A 16,249-nucleotide genomic window follows, 5' to 3' on the forward strand; every position below is an offset into this window, starting at 1 on the left:
CAGCTGATTGAAGCGTTTTTTCCATTTGCATACTCATTTCTCCTATCTTAGTCTCTTTCAGGTGCTGATTGTAATATTAGCACAAGGGCCTGTTAAGACTCAATCTCTTTCCACCATTCTTTGGGGAGCTTGTTAGAAAAAAAAAAAAATAATTTCTCTATGGACTGGAATGAGGTTCCAGAAAGTACCAGTAGTACAAACTTGATATACTACATTATTCTATACAGAGTTGGGTAAGTTACTTTCGAAAAGTAACTATTTACTATTACTGAATACATAATTGATATTTTATTTAAATTACTTTAATAATTACTAATTACTCTGAAAAATAACTTTGTTACTCAACAAGGAACTTATTCAAATCGCTAATTAGGCTGCATCTTAAAATCCCTATAAACCTCTGCCTTTGACCTCGCTTTAGTTTCACATTGATTACATAATCAAGTGATATTCGTTCATTTAAAATTAGACACTTCAAGCTCAGATACGGGAAAGACACTGTACCTTGCTTTAGTTTCATATGGATTACATAATCAGAGAATATTCGTTTTCTAATTGAATTTGTTAAAAAGTAGACAAAAGCTTTCTATAGACTTATTTCTCATGTCTCTGTCAAATATTCGCTGAGTTTGTGATGCGTAGAAAGTTGCTCCTGGAGACCTAGATGGCAGAAAGTGCACCCTGTTTGTTTGTTTTTTATTTTGCATAAGCAGAATGTTTTGTTGTTATTGTCATTCGATTGATTTTAGTCTTATCTGTATCTGAGGTTTCTCTGTGAATCAGGAAAAAAAGGAATGCTGCTCTGATACTTAGTAACATGTTACATCCAACACTGATTCTATAGCATCGACTCGGTAACCAGTAACCACTAAATGTCATATAGGATGTACATTATCGTTTTCTCAGTGTAAAAAAATAAATAAAATACTTACCGTATTTTCCAGACTATAAGTCATACTTTTTTTCATAGTTTGGCTGGTCCTGCGACTTATAGTCAGGTGCGACGTATTTATCAAAATTAATTTGACATGAACCGAGAGAAATGAACTAAGAGACATGAACCAAGAGAAAACATTACCATCTACAGCTGCGACATACTATCTATGTCATAGAGCGCCCTCTCGCGGCTGTAGAAGGTAATGTTTTCTCTTGGTTCTTGGTTCTAAATAAATGCGACTTGTAGTCCAGTGCGACTTGTTTTTTTCATCATCATGACATATTTTTGGACTGATGCGACTTATACTCAGGTGTGACTTATAGTCCGAAAAATACAGTAAATTTGTGCCTCAAAATCAACAATCAATTTTCTATTCCTAGCTGTATCTCTTTTAAAAATGTAAAGTGGGACAAGAAAAGTAAAAAAAAAAAAAACTCCCTGAGAAGAGAAAAGGTTTCTGCTTGTTTCCAGCACTCTTGCAGTCACAGCACAGCATTCAGGCCAGCTTATCTGCCAGATTGATAAAAACCTCATCATCTGATGCTACTCTGTGTTCTTAGCACTATTCGACAGAGGAGCAGATCTCTCACTGTGCGCCAAACAGCTCACTGTCCTCGTCTCTCACTGCTCACAGCTCTTTACCTGCTGAGGTCTGGGATGAGAAGCTCCTGCCACATCCCTCCTGCTGGTTACACTACTGTCTTTCTGTGAATCTGGAGTGTGATGCTAAGCTGGTTTAGTGTGGCACTCCATTTGCTTCCTGTTACAGTGAAATGGCTTTAGTAGTACATTTAGCATTTAAATGTGTAAATTGGTTCATCTGTGATCACTTGCTATCACAGTGTTGAAAATGAGCTTCTCGTATTTTAACCCTCTGGAGTCGATTGTAGTTGAGGTCAACATTAAAGTAAACCAAGAAGATTTAAAAGCAGAAATGTGAAACATAAAAAAAACTTTTTTTTTTTACCATTTGTAGCATTGCATTGTCATAGAGAAAATATAAGTCCAATTGCATATCATTTTACACATTTATAAGTGACTTTCCACACTAAAATCATGTTAACAAACATTTTTTTTACATCAGGGTTTATACAGAAACCTCTTTATGAAAATCCGGGACTTGCAATGACTTTTTCCAACATGTTATACAGTACCAAGAACTTTTATCACATCCCTTCTGTCCTTCATAGAAGGATTTACATTTATGTAGCAGATTTTGGCTTTTGGCAGATACTTTTATTTATATTTATATATTGAGCTACAGGAAACTGAATTATATATACAAAATTTCAATGAAAGAATTTAAACGTGTATATATAATATAGCCATTACAGTGTAATATAAACTGTACAGAATAAATACAGACTAAGGAAAGAATATAAACTAAAGAAACACTATAAAATAATATTATATAGACATTCAACTGCAGCACCCATTAAACAGTTAACAACATTTAGGCCCACTATTAAAGCTTCAGCTGAACTTAAAAAAAAAAAAATGTTGCACCTGAATTACTTTATCAGATACATCTTGTATCAGAGATTTTCAAATGTTTATTGTTGCTTGTAATACATTTTCTTTTCTCTTGTTCCATTTTTTTTTTTATCTTGTGCATGCAAACCACATATGCCTTTTTTATTTCAAGTTAAATTCAAGCAATTTAAGAATTTTCTGCAAACCCTGTTATATTGACTTTTTACTGTTTAAACCATGAATATTTTAGCACTGACAGGTTGGCTTTTATATATAAAAGTTTGGCTTTTATAAGTACTGCTTAACATGCTGAAGCAATGATTTTATTTCATTTTTACTGGGAATGCTATCCTGTTTCGAACAGCTGGGCTGCTATAAAAATATTTGTAAATAAGTCGAAATGCTACTTACTTAGCTTCTACTCAGCACTCTAAGAACATATTTGATATTAGCTAGTATACCGAGATAATCTGAATGGCATTATTCAGTGGGTTGGCTTGGTGCTTTACACATTTACTCTGTGCTATTAAACTGCAAAGTTACAAGAGTTCAATGACTTTTCCCGTAGCCCACATGGAGGTTAGAGCCAATAATGGAAACTTTGACACCTGGTTTAATAAGATTTTCAGAAATGTAATGAACTTCTCTATTTGTCACAACAAAGCTTCATTAGCAGTGTAAAAACTCCTACTCCAGAGAATGAGGTCACCATGCGTAACATGAAACACAACAGAAATCCCATAATAAGTAGACTGAGAGCTGTGAGATTTGCCTTTTAAATGCCATCGTTTAACCTAAGAAAATTTTGCATATGTTTGTGTGACTATTACAGTAGAGCAAGTGAATGTCTGAAATGCCATCGGGCTGATGCCCAAGCCTGTTAGCTTTACTTACAGTAGTTCACAGTGGCATAAAAGTCATTGCTTTTTCAAGAAATATGTTTCTGTGGTGAGTTATTACACTGTTACAGATGGTAGCAGTTGATGATCTTGACAGCACTGGAATTGTCTCTTCTTTCCACCCTGTTTGATCAGGCCCTGCAGTAGAAATGTTTACCGAATTCTTTTTTTTCTTTCTTTCTTTTTTTTTTTTTTTACCCCAGCAGTAAAAGCGCATAGATTTTCTCAAACAAATTTGACTTCACCTCATGGATATTTCAACGACCCTTTGACTGATTTTTCTGCCGAGTAGAAAGAATATTTCTCAACTGCCAAAGTTTTAGTCTGTCTCACTTGAAACTGCTGAGGATGCACGCGTGTGTGTGTGTGTGTGTGTGTGTGTGTGTGTGTTTGTGTGTGTGTGGTTGTTTGTGTTAAATACTTATGGATGTTCGTTACTGTAAGGACAAGTAATAATGTGCCCACTCTCCCTGACGTGCTGAGAAACACTTTTCACCCTGTAGATGTGCTGTTTGTCTGGATTCCATCTCATAAAAGGATGCTCCATCTGCCTCTTTGAATCTCTTTGGTAAATTTAACTTTTTTTATATATAAACATTGGCCTAGATCAGGGTTCCTCAATAGACGGCATGCAGGCAAAATCAAGCCCGCAAGAGAAAATTGTTTGGCCGGTTCTAATTTCAAATATTGTGGCATGATAATTCAATCCCAGCATCATAAAGCAACATTAACTTACACTGTGTCTACACCGGACGAGAGCAGCATGGTGTGGCCCAACAAAATACAATAGAACTTATGCCTTATTCCATGCAGGTTTTTTGAGCCCATAAGTCACGACTTCAAAACAAGACTCAGGACTTTGTAGTGTTCCAGGCAAGTCACGTCAAACTGCCTTAGTGCAAGGAATTGCGGTAGCTAGATTATTAATTTGATTGCAACGTTATATTGTCCTAAAATCTATTTCTCACCGTTTACCACTTGCATAAAGACCGCATCCGTTGGGGCTGCCATTGTTGCTTCGTGGGCTAAGTGATTTCAGAGACGATCTAGTACGAGTGTATGGATGGGAAGTCATGGGTTTGATTGCTGTTGCAGTGCACTTTCACAGGTAGAAGGTTGGAAAAACACGGTTTACGGGTTGCCTAGAACACAATATTAGTATTATCAGTGATAATGTCTACACTGGATGCAGCGCGACAAATCCCAGACAGAAAAATGCTGGCTCGTTATATTTATGAAATGCTGACACAAAGTTCAAATGATTTGCAATGCTTTGTCGCGTCCAGTGTACTATATTTTCCGGACTATAAGTCGCACTTTTTTTCATAGTTTGGCTGGTCCTGCGACTTATAGTCAGGTGCGATTTATTTATCAAAATTAATTTGACATGAACCAAGAGAAATGAACTAAGAGATGAACCAAGAGAAAACATTACCCTCTACAGCCGCGAGAGGGCGCTCTATACTGCTCAGTGCTCCTGTAGTCTACACTGAAAACATAGAGCGCCCTCTCGCGGCTGTAGACGGTACTTTTTTTCCTCCTTATGTATTTTTGGACTGATGCGACTTATACTCAGGTGCGACTTAAAGTCCGAAAAATACGGTAGATACAATGTGACCGAAAAAAAACATGGCAAGTGTGAAATAAAGAAAAGTGGACATTGAAAATAGATTGAACAGACTGAACAGTTTTGAGTAAGTCATACCATTTTTATGGATGCTGGTTCACAGTGAGTTCACAGTTTTAATGTAAGTTTGCTTAAGCCTAATTTATTTTTAAAATAAAATATTTATTACTTTCACTATGGCTTTAAAGATCACGTAAATAATATTCAAACTCACATTAGACACTTTTAACATTGAATAAAGCACATAATCATTACCTGAAAATATTTTCATATTTCATGTCATATTTTTGTATGTTGTTCCTGCCGCGACATCGCAGAAAATAAAAATGTGTAAAATAGAATTCCTCGACGTTTATTGTGCCGAGGGTGGTTAGGACAAAAACTACATGGAAAAGATACTTTTTATCGCGTCACATCTGGTTGGGACAAATGGTGTTACAGTGTGATCCCCATCAAAAATGTATCTGCAATTAGGAAAAGTGGAGAGAAGAGATCCAGGCTAGAGATGAGCAGGAACACTTGTATGGCAGACATGGAGATCCAGATTTTTTGTTTGTTCATTTATATATTCAACAGACAAGTTCTTCTGTATCTAAATAAAAATAAAATTCATAACTGATTGAATAGAATAGACTACTGGTGGGAAAAATATCATAATAATGGGGGGGGAAAGTTCATAATCATCATAACAGCAATGGCACCATCTGGATCACTTTGGTATCCTACTACAAGAAATAGTATAAAACACAGCAGGGTTTTTTTTATATATAAAAGATTTCTGAGAATAAAAGGATTACCGTGTTCCTTATCAGTTGAATAAGCACTTATATTATGCATAGAAGAATATAAAAAAGGCAGAACTTTTTATGCCTTGTAGCTTTTCATGAAAAGCATAAAAATGTATTTTGTGGTTTCAACACTTCTGTGTAATGGCACCGGCAAGGAAACGACGTTCATACATATTGAAATACAGATTATTAACATAATTTTCTCCACAAAAGAAGTTTTTTGCACACAGGTAGGGCTCTTCACAGGGTACATCTAATTCGCTACTGCAGTTAAATTGTTGCATTATCATCACCTCTGTAAAAGCATATGTGAAGCCTTTGGTCTGCTGTTAAATTGTTGGCAGAATGCCTATCCATTAGCTTGTTTGAGTTTCTTTTAGAAAAGTGGCTTCATTTTGACTAGACAAATCTTAAAACCTGACATTTCTTTATGTGAACATTGATTTCAGTGATATTTCATTTTGTTAAGGTAATGTTTTTACTCTTCTTTTGGTTCATTGTCTCAAGCTATAGCTGGCATGTGACCTTTTTAAAAAATAATTGAAATGACAAAAATCCACTGAGGTTGGGTTGCTGCTTTGAGAGGTTATATGTTGCTTGTGATTTTGATGCCTTTGAAAAGAATGGCAGCCATGTGAGATTTATAGAGTTTATTGTATTTATATATTTTTTCTCCACATATAAATTCATTAGCAATGCCCTGCACTCATCTGTTCATCTGATATGTTTTTTTTTTGTTTTGTTTTGTTTTTTAAATGTCTCTTAGCGCTTTGAGCTTGGCCCTTGGCCGTCTGTAGTACTCTTGAACATTTAACAATTCTGAAGGCCTCAGATTAGCTCTTAAATGTCTTAATGGAGCAAGTAACAATGGCTGAATATTAAAAGGATGCTATCTGGCACAAGGGATGAAATTATGAGATTTGTTTCCCACTTTGGTGCACAAGCAAGACCTTGTATCTGTCCATCACTGCCCCTACATATACAGAATCATAATAAGCACTTTTTTTCCTCTTGAAATTTCACTACCTTTTTCAGCTTTTCTTAACTTTTTCTTTTCTTAACAAATTTGAGCACTCTTCCTTATTTCTTTTTGTTGTTCTCTTGCTTATTTAAAAAAAAAATCTAATTTTGTGGCAATGATATATATGGATTGATTATGATTAGTAAAGTCGAAATGTTTTACATTTTTCCATGCTTTAGTAATTATTTATTTAGTCCCTTTCCCATGCTCAAATTTGTTTAAAAATAAGATACAGATCTTTGAATTAATTAATTTTAACCTTCTGGGGTCGACAAACGCTGATACACGTTTCGTGGCAAAATACACTTTCAGTTTTGATCGTACAGATAAGAGCAATACATCAATCGAATTGTAAAGGGTCTACTTTTATTTGTATGAACACACAACCACAAATCTTTTTGTACTTATAAAATAAAAAACAAACTGAGTGCACTGTCTGCAACCTTGGTCTGCATCATTCATTTAGAAACACGTAGGGCTGAAAAAAATAATTTTCGATTTTTAAGACATAAGTGTTCATCGAATCGATTGTTAAATAGATTTTCCATCTCAAAAAAAAATAAGACCTTTCCTTTTTTAACGTCAAATAACGGACGAACGTAAAGAGAGGAAACACACAAGTCAGCAATATTTCTTATTTATTGGCATGAAGTTTCATGCAGAATAACAAACAGCAACAGGAGTGCAACATTGTCGAAAAATATATATGCAGGGGGGACGGCTGCCATAAAAAAAGAAAAACATCACTGCAGGCTTCAACCCGGCTGCATTTATGATTTAGGCGATTCAAAAATCTCCAAGATTATTTAAAAAAAATTATTCAATCCATTTCAAACAACTGTTCAAAAAATGAAACTTTAAATGGACTTGAGAACTAGGCCATGTGTGTGTGTGTTTTTTTTTTTTTTTATTGAACGTAACCGACACTTAGGCTAGGCAGCATTAGGCAGGCATAATTAAAGGCTAGGGCCATTACAAATTTATTGGACAGGAAAACAAGTCGATCAACATTTTCGGGCTCCAGAGAAGTGTTTTTTTTTACTCACTATATGTCCAGCTGTTGAGAAGAAGCGCTCCGACCGCACTGATGTTCCAGGGACACTCATGTACAGCTGCGCAAGGTGGAGGTATTACTGCCAATATTCCACCATAAAAGCCGGTCGCTGTCAGCTTTCAATGGTCCTTTTCATAACTCAGAATCTTTTGTAACTACAGTAGATGGGCGAATGAGGTGAATTCGCATCTAATGCGCAGCGAGAACTTCAGACGCGCGTAAATGCATCTTTACATTGACTTAAAATTGAAATAATTTGCGGCAGACGCTCTATTCACGTTTTGGTGTGAACGCAGCATAAGAGGTCGCTTTCGATGTCCCTGCGTAAAATTGCTGGTATTTAATGTCTAGCTTTCGCAAGGCTTACTGCACTTTCAGAATTCTTTATTTTCTTTTTCTGTTTGTGAGTTTTGTTACATCTATATTTTTTAATTGTTTAATTATTTTAAAATTAATAGTGTACATATTTGGTTAAAATCGATTCCCTATTTTCATTTTCGAAACTTTTTTTGGTTGGTCTGATCGATTGTGCAATCGATTTTCGATTACGCAAATACTCAGAGATGAGAGATTATATCTATAGACCGCTTGACATATTTTTAAACTAAGAATATTTGTTTTCAAAAAGACTTTCTGTGATAAAATATTGAGTCTTTCATGTCTCCCATCATTATATCTAATGCGACCATGCCCACGCGGTGAGCTCACTGTAAGATATTATAATGGTCCACGTGAAGATGTCGTGGATTAACTGTGTCTATAGCACCGTTTCTGTAAATGAAGTACTAAAAATAAAATGCACAGATTTGCCATGTCAATCGTAAGTGAATACGAGTGCAAAACCTACAGAATACAATATTTACAGAAGCTGTCAATATGATTTCTACAAATTTCTTATGTACTCCAATGTAACTTAAGATCCTGGGCAAGATGAATCAGTCGTTGTGAGTTTGATCAAATGTTTTAAGTTATAATTTTGCTTGTCTATGTAGACATGAGTTTTCGGTGGTGGCGGTGCGATGCGTTTGGGGACCCACTGGCAGAAAAGTAATCAAACTGAATAAATAAATAAAAAAATTTAAATGGTCAAATCTACTATACACATTTTTGATTCTTCATTTTCTTTCCTGACATACTCCAATTCGTTTTCAAACACACTAGACATGCTTATTCTGTGCATTTTTCACATTTTATTTTGTCCATCAAAAGTGTGTTGTCTTGTCACTTTAATTGAGCGTCAGCAGCGCAACAAAAATAGACTCGCACTGAAATCCCCGCTTCACTGCTGCTCACACGACGCTCATGCTTGACGCTCAGGCGCTCATGCACGCCAAAAAAAATATGCCGCTCACGCTTGAAGTGTGAAACCTAGATTGTCTCATATATAATTACCTGTTCATTTTCTCATTGTTAATGTACAGTCATTAAAAGTATCTGTAAATGTACTTTTGTACTATTTGTTAAACTGAAGTTTTTATTTTTTTTATTTTGCCAGTAATGCATTTGCCTTAATATTAAAAGTACTTTCAAAATAATTTCATAGTTAAGGCTATTTCATTGCCATTCATATTGCTTATACAGGCTAAAACTGACATGAAACGTGGGTAAGATTTGAAGTAGCTGTATAGCAGCATGTTTAATCATGCCTCAATGGCCTGGTCATTATATTCTCAGTGTGCGCAGGGTTTAGTCACAGCAGAATTAGCTCATAATTCAGTCTGACTGCATTAGTCCAAGAATTCCCAGCTAATTATGCTCAAACATGGATCTGAATACAAGCTCCACAAATAATTCATTTGACAGTTCCCTGTGGTATCAGTAATAGATTTCAGAGAATCCTAGCATTTTTTTCCCTTAACCCCCCATTTTATTTATATATAATACTCAGATTTACCTTTTAAGGTCTTCCAAGGCAGTTTTACATAAACTCCAGTAATGACAGTGCAGACATAATGATTGTGTTTGCCTGAAAAGTGGCTTTATTTTGATTTATATGAGAGCCATTGTTGTGACCTCACGTTGTGCTGTTTCCTTTTTTTTTTTGTAAAAAATAATTTTATTAAAATATCCATTTTGAAAGGGATGAAGAATGCAGTGCTGTTAACAACGTATTTTTGGTATTAATTGTAATGTATAGTGTACCCTGAATGGTGCTGCACAGGTTGGTTGGGCTAATTTATTAAGTGCTACCAGACCTGCTAAATGACATGACATCAGTATATGTTCCATTATAGGCTTTAACACCATGTGGGCTACTGAAATGTTGACACTTGGCTTAATGAGGTTTTCAGGAAAGTAATGAACTTCTCGATTTGTTACAGCAGAGCTTCATTAGTGGTGTAAATACTCCTGCCATGGCATCAGTAATCGATTTCACGCAGATTTAAAAATATTTTGTTATACTCAGAACTCTTGGTTCACCAAGGCGTCTTCACAAAAAGTAATGGCTGTGAGAAGAGATGTTATGATTGTTTGGTGTTCTGCTGATTTATTTGAAGGTGCTTTTTTCAATTTAAGGCAATGCAAAAACAAGTAACATTTCAGTATTTATTGTGTGGTGATGATTTATCAACCTTTAAAAAAACTTGAACTGTACCGCAGTTGTCATTTTCACCACACTAATGAAGAATGGAAGAATATTTTTTGAAATTAGCTCTCACAAGATTAAGAACACAAGTGAATTTGTATTTATTTATACACGCTCCACCACAGAATGCTAGTAAATGCATTATAATTTGAAATATGATGGAAATGATTTTTTCATTATATTGGAAATTTGGAAAAATGTCACCAGTGATGTACATCAACTATTGGACATTGTCATTAGACAAATAAATGAATCTGAGTGTTTTAACCGGTTTTATTTATGTCTACCTGGCCAAAAGTGGCCGTAAGTGAAGAATCAGCCATGAGTTCTGTTGTCTATGGCTTCATTGACATCACTTTGATGGAAATAACATCAGTCACTCCACTTATATTCATTGTACCAGCACATACATTAAATCAGATTTGTTTACACGTAGCCTGAAAATAACTGCTGACTATTTATTATAATTAGCAGGTTTGTAAGTATGAGCCTTATTACAGACTGAAGTTTTTTTTTCCCCCCTCCATCTTTATTCTGTTCTTCAGCTCATTTTTCCCCTCTGTGTAATAACAGTGTTCATGACGCACTTGTTTCGGTGCTCTAGAGGCTGAGCTGAGCTGCCGTTCCTCTGATGGCATAAATATTCATGGTCTGCACGTGACGATAGAAATTAAATTGTTTCGTACCTCATCATCATTATCTGACTGCAAATCAAGGCTAGGGGAAGCAGAGGAGCGTTCTCATTTATTTATTGTGAAATGGGAATGATTTTAATTTTATTCAAATAATTTGAATTTCAAGCAGTCTGTGGACGGCATTCTCATGATAGTGCAGTGAAAGGAGGAAGTGTAAAGTGCTCTTGTACAGGAAATGGACCACTCAACACTGTTGAAAAAAAAAAATCCCATTACAGAGAAACCATCTGCTTTATCTGAACAGTGTGGGGTTGTTATTATATTTTTGCATTTATATGTATATGTGTGTTTGTATAAAATTCATAAACATTTAAAATTCAACTTTGCCATCACAGGAAAAAAAATACATTTTATAATGTATATTTAAATAGATTTTTTTTTTTTTTTGCAATTATACTTCACAATATTACTGTATTTTTGAGCAAATAAATGGTGATTTTTTTGAGCAAACGACATTTATTTCAATATCATGAAAAAAAAGTCTCAATTCCAAATATTTGTGCTTGTGTATGGTCACTAGATTTGTGTATCTTTCTGTCCATCCTGCTGTCAGAAGGTCTTAATCAGAAAAGCAATTTTGTCTTCAGATCATCAGCTGAGGATGGCAGAAGTGCTGTGTGTGTGTCACCGTGAGGTTGTGCAGAACGGAGACCCTCTTGACCTTTGAAAGATACAAAACACGCTGCGGTTCCAGGCGCAATTGAAGCAGTGATTCTGCCATCTCTCATTACTGTTAACAATATAAGGGTCACCCCATCCTAAAGCCCTTGAAATTCACCCCAAATCCTGTTCAGCCTTTGAGACATTTTGCGGCATTTTTTTTTTTTTTTTTCAACTGAGGTCACCATGGGTTTGTGCAAGGTCGTCTGTAAAGGGAAGCGGGGACAGTTGGCCTCCGCTTTGTCCTGATTTTCACAGTAACCCCTAGAAGTCAACTAAAAATCTTTTGAAAAGATTGTATTAAAATCTTATTTAACAGGATAAAGGCCACATATCAGTTCAAGCTCAGTAAGATCAGCCACAACATCTAATTGAAAGTGCTGCGTCAAAGTGATTAATGGTTTCCATAGCAACTGTATCAATAAATAGCAAGATAAGCAGTGGATGAGTTCTTGCTTGCAGTTGCTCTGTGGAAATAGACTCATTGTTCATTTCTGTGCTGATGTGTATTGATGTAATTGCTACTTTAATAATTGCTGTATGATTATATCTTTACTAACAGCTTAGTGTTGTGTAAACCTTATTTATTTCCTTCACTAGACCCCCAAAAGGAACATAGAGTACTTCTGAAAAGGGGGCAATTAAAATTAATTACATATCTTGATAATAGCGGAGCAAGGTCTCCATATGATCTTCATATCTCAAAGACATTGCAATATTTTAATGAAGACGCTGAAGACACAACACAAAGTGGCTTTAGATGTCAAAATTGTCGATGTTTTAATTTTAGCTTTATTTAAAAAATTTGGGACCGTAAAAAAACGTTTGCTTTTCAAATTTTTATTCAAAGAATCCTGAAAATAAAATTGTAACATGGTTTCAATAAAAATATCAAGCAGCACAACTGTTTTCAACATCGATAATAATAATATGAAACGTTTCTTGAGCAGCAAATCAGCGTATTAGAATGATTTCTGAAGATTCAAAGTTCGAAGAAGCAAAAATTCAGCTTTGCCAATACAGAAATAAATTGCACTTTAAAATTTTAAATTTAGAACTTAGAATTTCAAAAAATATAAATTATTTTTAAAAATAATATTTCAGAATTTTTCAGTTTTCCTGTACCTTGATCCAGTCTATACATAAATCCAGTCTTGGTGAGCATAAGAGGCTTCTTTCAAAAACACCATAAAATCCTTCAGATCCTGAACTTTTGAATGCTAGCATATTTGCAAGTAATCCCACTTAAACTGACATGTTGTTTTGGCATTCCTAGAAGTAAATGAGTTGGAAGCAGTTATTTCCTGTTGTCTTGGCTTCTCTCTGCAGGAGTGTGAGCTCTGGATGAGTCAGAGTTGCTGTGTTTGGAGTTGTCTGTGCTCCAGACTGCTGTTTTGTTATATGAAATGTAACCATTTTCTGTCTTTCCACACACAGCTTCTGTCTTCCTCACTGCTGGTGTTCATGTTCTCTCCAAACTGTTATTTTTCCCTCAGAGATATTGAACTGTGATATTGCTTCGCCCTTGTATCATTCTTATTTTGTTTCTCTATTTCAGAACTGAGCTCGGAGAACGTGCGCACATGCTTTCAGATCATCAATGCCTACATTTATCTCTCGGCTACAGATTTCTTACAGGTAGGTGAAAAAAGACTTCAAATAAGAAGACATTCAAAGATGGGAATCGCTCAGTGAACATAACCTTATTTGCACTTTCTCAAAAGATGAATGGGGCATAAATCAGAACAGACTAGTGTGTGATGTTTTAGTTTGGAATATTTTTTTTATAATGAGGGATGATGTTATTTGTCTAAGAATCTGGTTGCTGATCCTTAAAAGCACATCGCCATACATCAACAGGGTTAAAAGTGAATTTGAGGTCTCAGGGACAATCAATTGATCATAAATTAATAGAGTATTGCCAAGATGTTTTATTGGGAAACTTGTAATTGGATAATGAAAAAAAAAAGAAATTATGAAACATTCATAATTAAATTAATAATAATAAATTTAATTTTATGTTAGAAGGTGATGGCAAAAATGGCAACAGACACTAAAAAGTCAACAAACATATATTTGTTTACTTAATTGCTTAATTTATTATGGTGAAAGACTCTTTTTTTTTTTTATATATATATTTCAGTATTTTAATGATTTATTGATCCAATAAGATGTTGGAACAACTTAAACAGAAGTGCAGTTCTTTTAACCATGCATGAGCATCGCAAATCACCATGTATTCTCTGCACACATTCACCAGCACACTCGAAAAATGTGATAAGATTGCCATTGTGAAGCTGATGGTAAAATGTATGATCGCTTTGAATTCTATTCAGAAATTGCCACTTTAAAATGCTATGGTGAAAGTCTATCTAAAAAATATCTAAAAAAAGGCACATGAATCAAAAATAATGAAGAGAGGAGAAAACAATCTTGCACCAGCACTAACATATATATAAAGAAATGGGACCCACTTTATATTAAGTGGCCTTAACTACTATGTACTTACATTTTAATTAATAATTTAGTACAATGTACTTATTGTGTACATGTTTTTACATTGTACTTATATTTAAAACATATACGTGTAATTACATCTGTATTTAATTTCTGTAATTACATTTATAATTACAATGTTGACCCATACTTTACACCTTAACCCACCCTTAAACTTACCCATACCTCCAACCCTCTCCCTAACCTTACCCCATCCCACTTCAATAGCAGCAAAAGTGTTTTACAATACAAAATGAACACAATAAGTACATTGTACTTATTTTTTATGTAAGTACATAGTAGTTAAGGCCACCTAATATAAAGTGGGACCAAAAAATGTTAACTACTCATAACAGCCTTCACTAGAATTTATAACGTTTTATTGTAGGCTTATTTACTGTGGTAAATTTATGGCTAACTTAAGGGAATCTATTTTTCCCTATAGATTTATATTACAACTGTGCCGTGTTGAGGCTGTTGTTTCTAAATGTGCAAGCTGCTGTTGTTCATAACAAATGCTATATAGAATAATAATAAAGAAATGGCCTAGTAATGATTAATAGGCTAGCCTCGTTATAACAAATGCTACAGTAAAGTACTATGGTACATTTTCATAATAGCAGGTACAAGTCAGAATCGATGTTAAGTTAGATTGACACCCCATGGCATGTTGAATAAGAACATTCTTTCACTCATAAAGCCTATAAGTGCCCTACATAATATAACCTATGTAAACAAACAGCTGTTAACTAGGCTGTTACTTGATTGCAGTTATCAACCAACTCAACAAATGACACCCCCCCCCCCCCCATGTTCAAACCAAAACTACGCCCTTGTAGAGGGACTTAAATAGACATGACAATTACTACATACAGCTGTCATAAAAAATGCAGCAATTAAAAATAAATGAATAAAAAAAGATTATATATTGCATAATTAATGCATGCCAGAAATGTTTGTGCTCTGTTTTTACAATGTGGTCATCTCTCTATAGAACTATGCTGAAGCCCTTTGCAGATCTTTCTGTGAACTGCTGAAAGACATCACTACAGAAGGCCAAGTCCAGGTTCTGAAGGTACGACTCAATCCTTAACATTCTTTCTCAAACAGCCCAATCCATCCTTCCCCATAAGGCTCTTTTGTGCTCGTCTTCTTGACACTCTTTTGTGAAATAAAGTTCCCCAGCACTGCTGCCGAATAATGACTAGAAAACCCATTCCTCAACCCTGTCGCTTTGGTTTTTAGTAGACCACAGTGAGCTCAGTTTTTTTTTTTTTTTTTTTTTGAAGCCCTTCTCGACTTCGCTTCACTTCTGGAGGCAGGGGACAGAGCATTGTGGAACGGCTGCCAGGATGCTGCCATTAGAGATAAAGCTTTTCGTTTTGGCCTCCAGCTGCTCCTTCATAGGTTAGCAGATGCTCATCTGAGACCCCAAGCCAATTTGGAGCATGAAATGTGCCCTGTGCCTTCACAGGAAGAGCTGGAGTGCTAGGAAAAGCAGAATTACCAGAGGTTTTGGATATCTGTGTTTATGTTAGTGTCAATTTTCTCCCTCGATCCTAATTGGTGTGGAGCACAGGTGTGTGTGCACATTTACACCCTCCTCGTCTTCTATTGTGCCAACAGACAGCATCTTTCCACCAGAGTGAAGGCTACTTTAATTGGAAAAAAACGGGCCCTGGGTTATCTGAGACATAGACGTATATTTTTTGACAGTTTGATAGAAAGACTCGTTTTGTGCCTTTTGATGGTGAGAATCAGTGTCTACAAGAATTCTGTTGAAAATAAAAAGTAGATAAAAATACTGGAGGAAAAAGCATGTCAGGTTGATTGATTGTTACAGAATCCATTTATTTGGTGGTCCCACTACTACATCTTATTTCTTGTCTTTTACCAAAGAAACATTAAATAAAACAAGATTTTGGGTAGAATTTTTGGGAAAGAGACAACCCTTAAAAGTTGACTAAGACATGTTTGCCATTTGACAAATCTTTTGATACGATACGAACTGA

At 35.2% G+C, this 16,249-nt stretch overlaps 1 protein-coding gene across 1 annotated transcript in view; it reads left to right on the forward strand.

Annotated features, from left to right (window-relative positions):
* LOC128018500 (importin-11) overlaps positions 1-16,249 on the forward strand; it is a 130,950-nt gene that overhangs the window by 75,477 nt on the left and 39,224 nt on the right. The window contains exons 23-24 of the mRNA XM_052604051.1: positions 13,300-13,379; positions 15,232-15,312. Of these exons, the coding sequence (XP_052460011.1) occupies positions 13,300-13,379; positions 15,232-15,312 (161 nt within the window). The remainder of the gene's footprint in view (positions 1-13,299; positions 13,380-15,231; positions 15,313-16,249) is intronic.

The sequence above is a fragment of the Carassius gibelio genome, chromosome A8, assembly GCF_023724105.1.
Source record: "Carassius gibelio isolate Cgi1373 ecotype wild population from Czech Republic chromosome A8, carGib1.2-hapl.c, whole genome shotgun sequence".
Lineage (NCBI taxonomy): Eukaryota > Metazoa > Chordata > Actinopteri > Cypriniformes > Cyprinidae > Carassius > Carassius gibelio.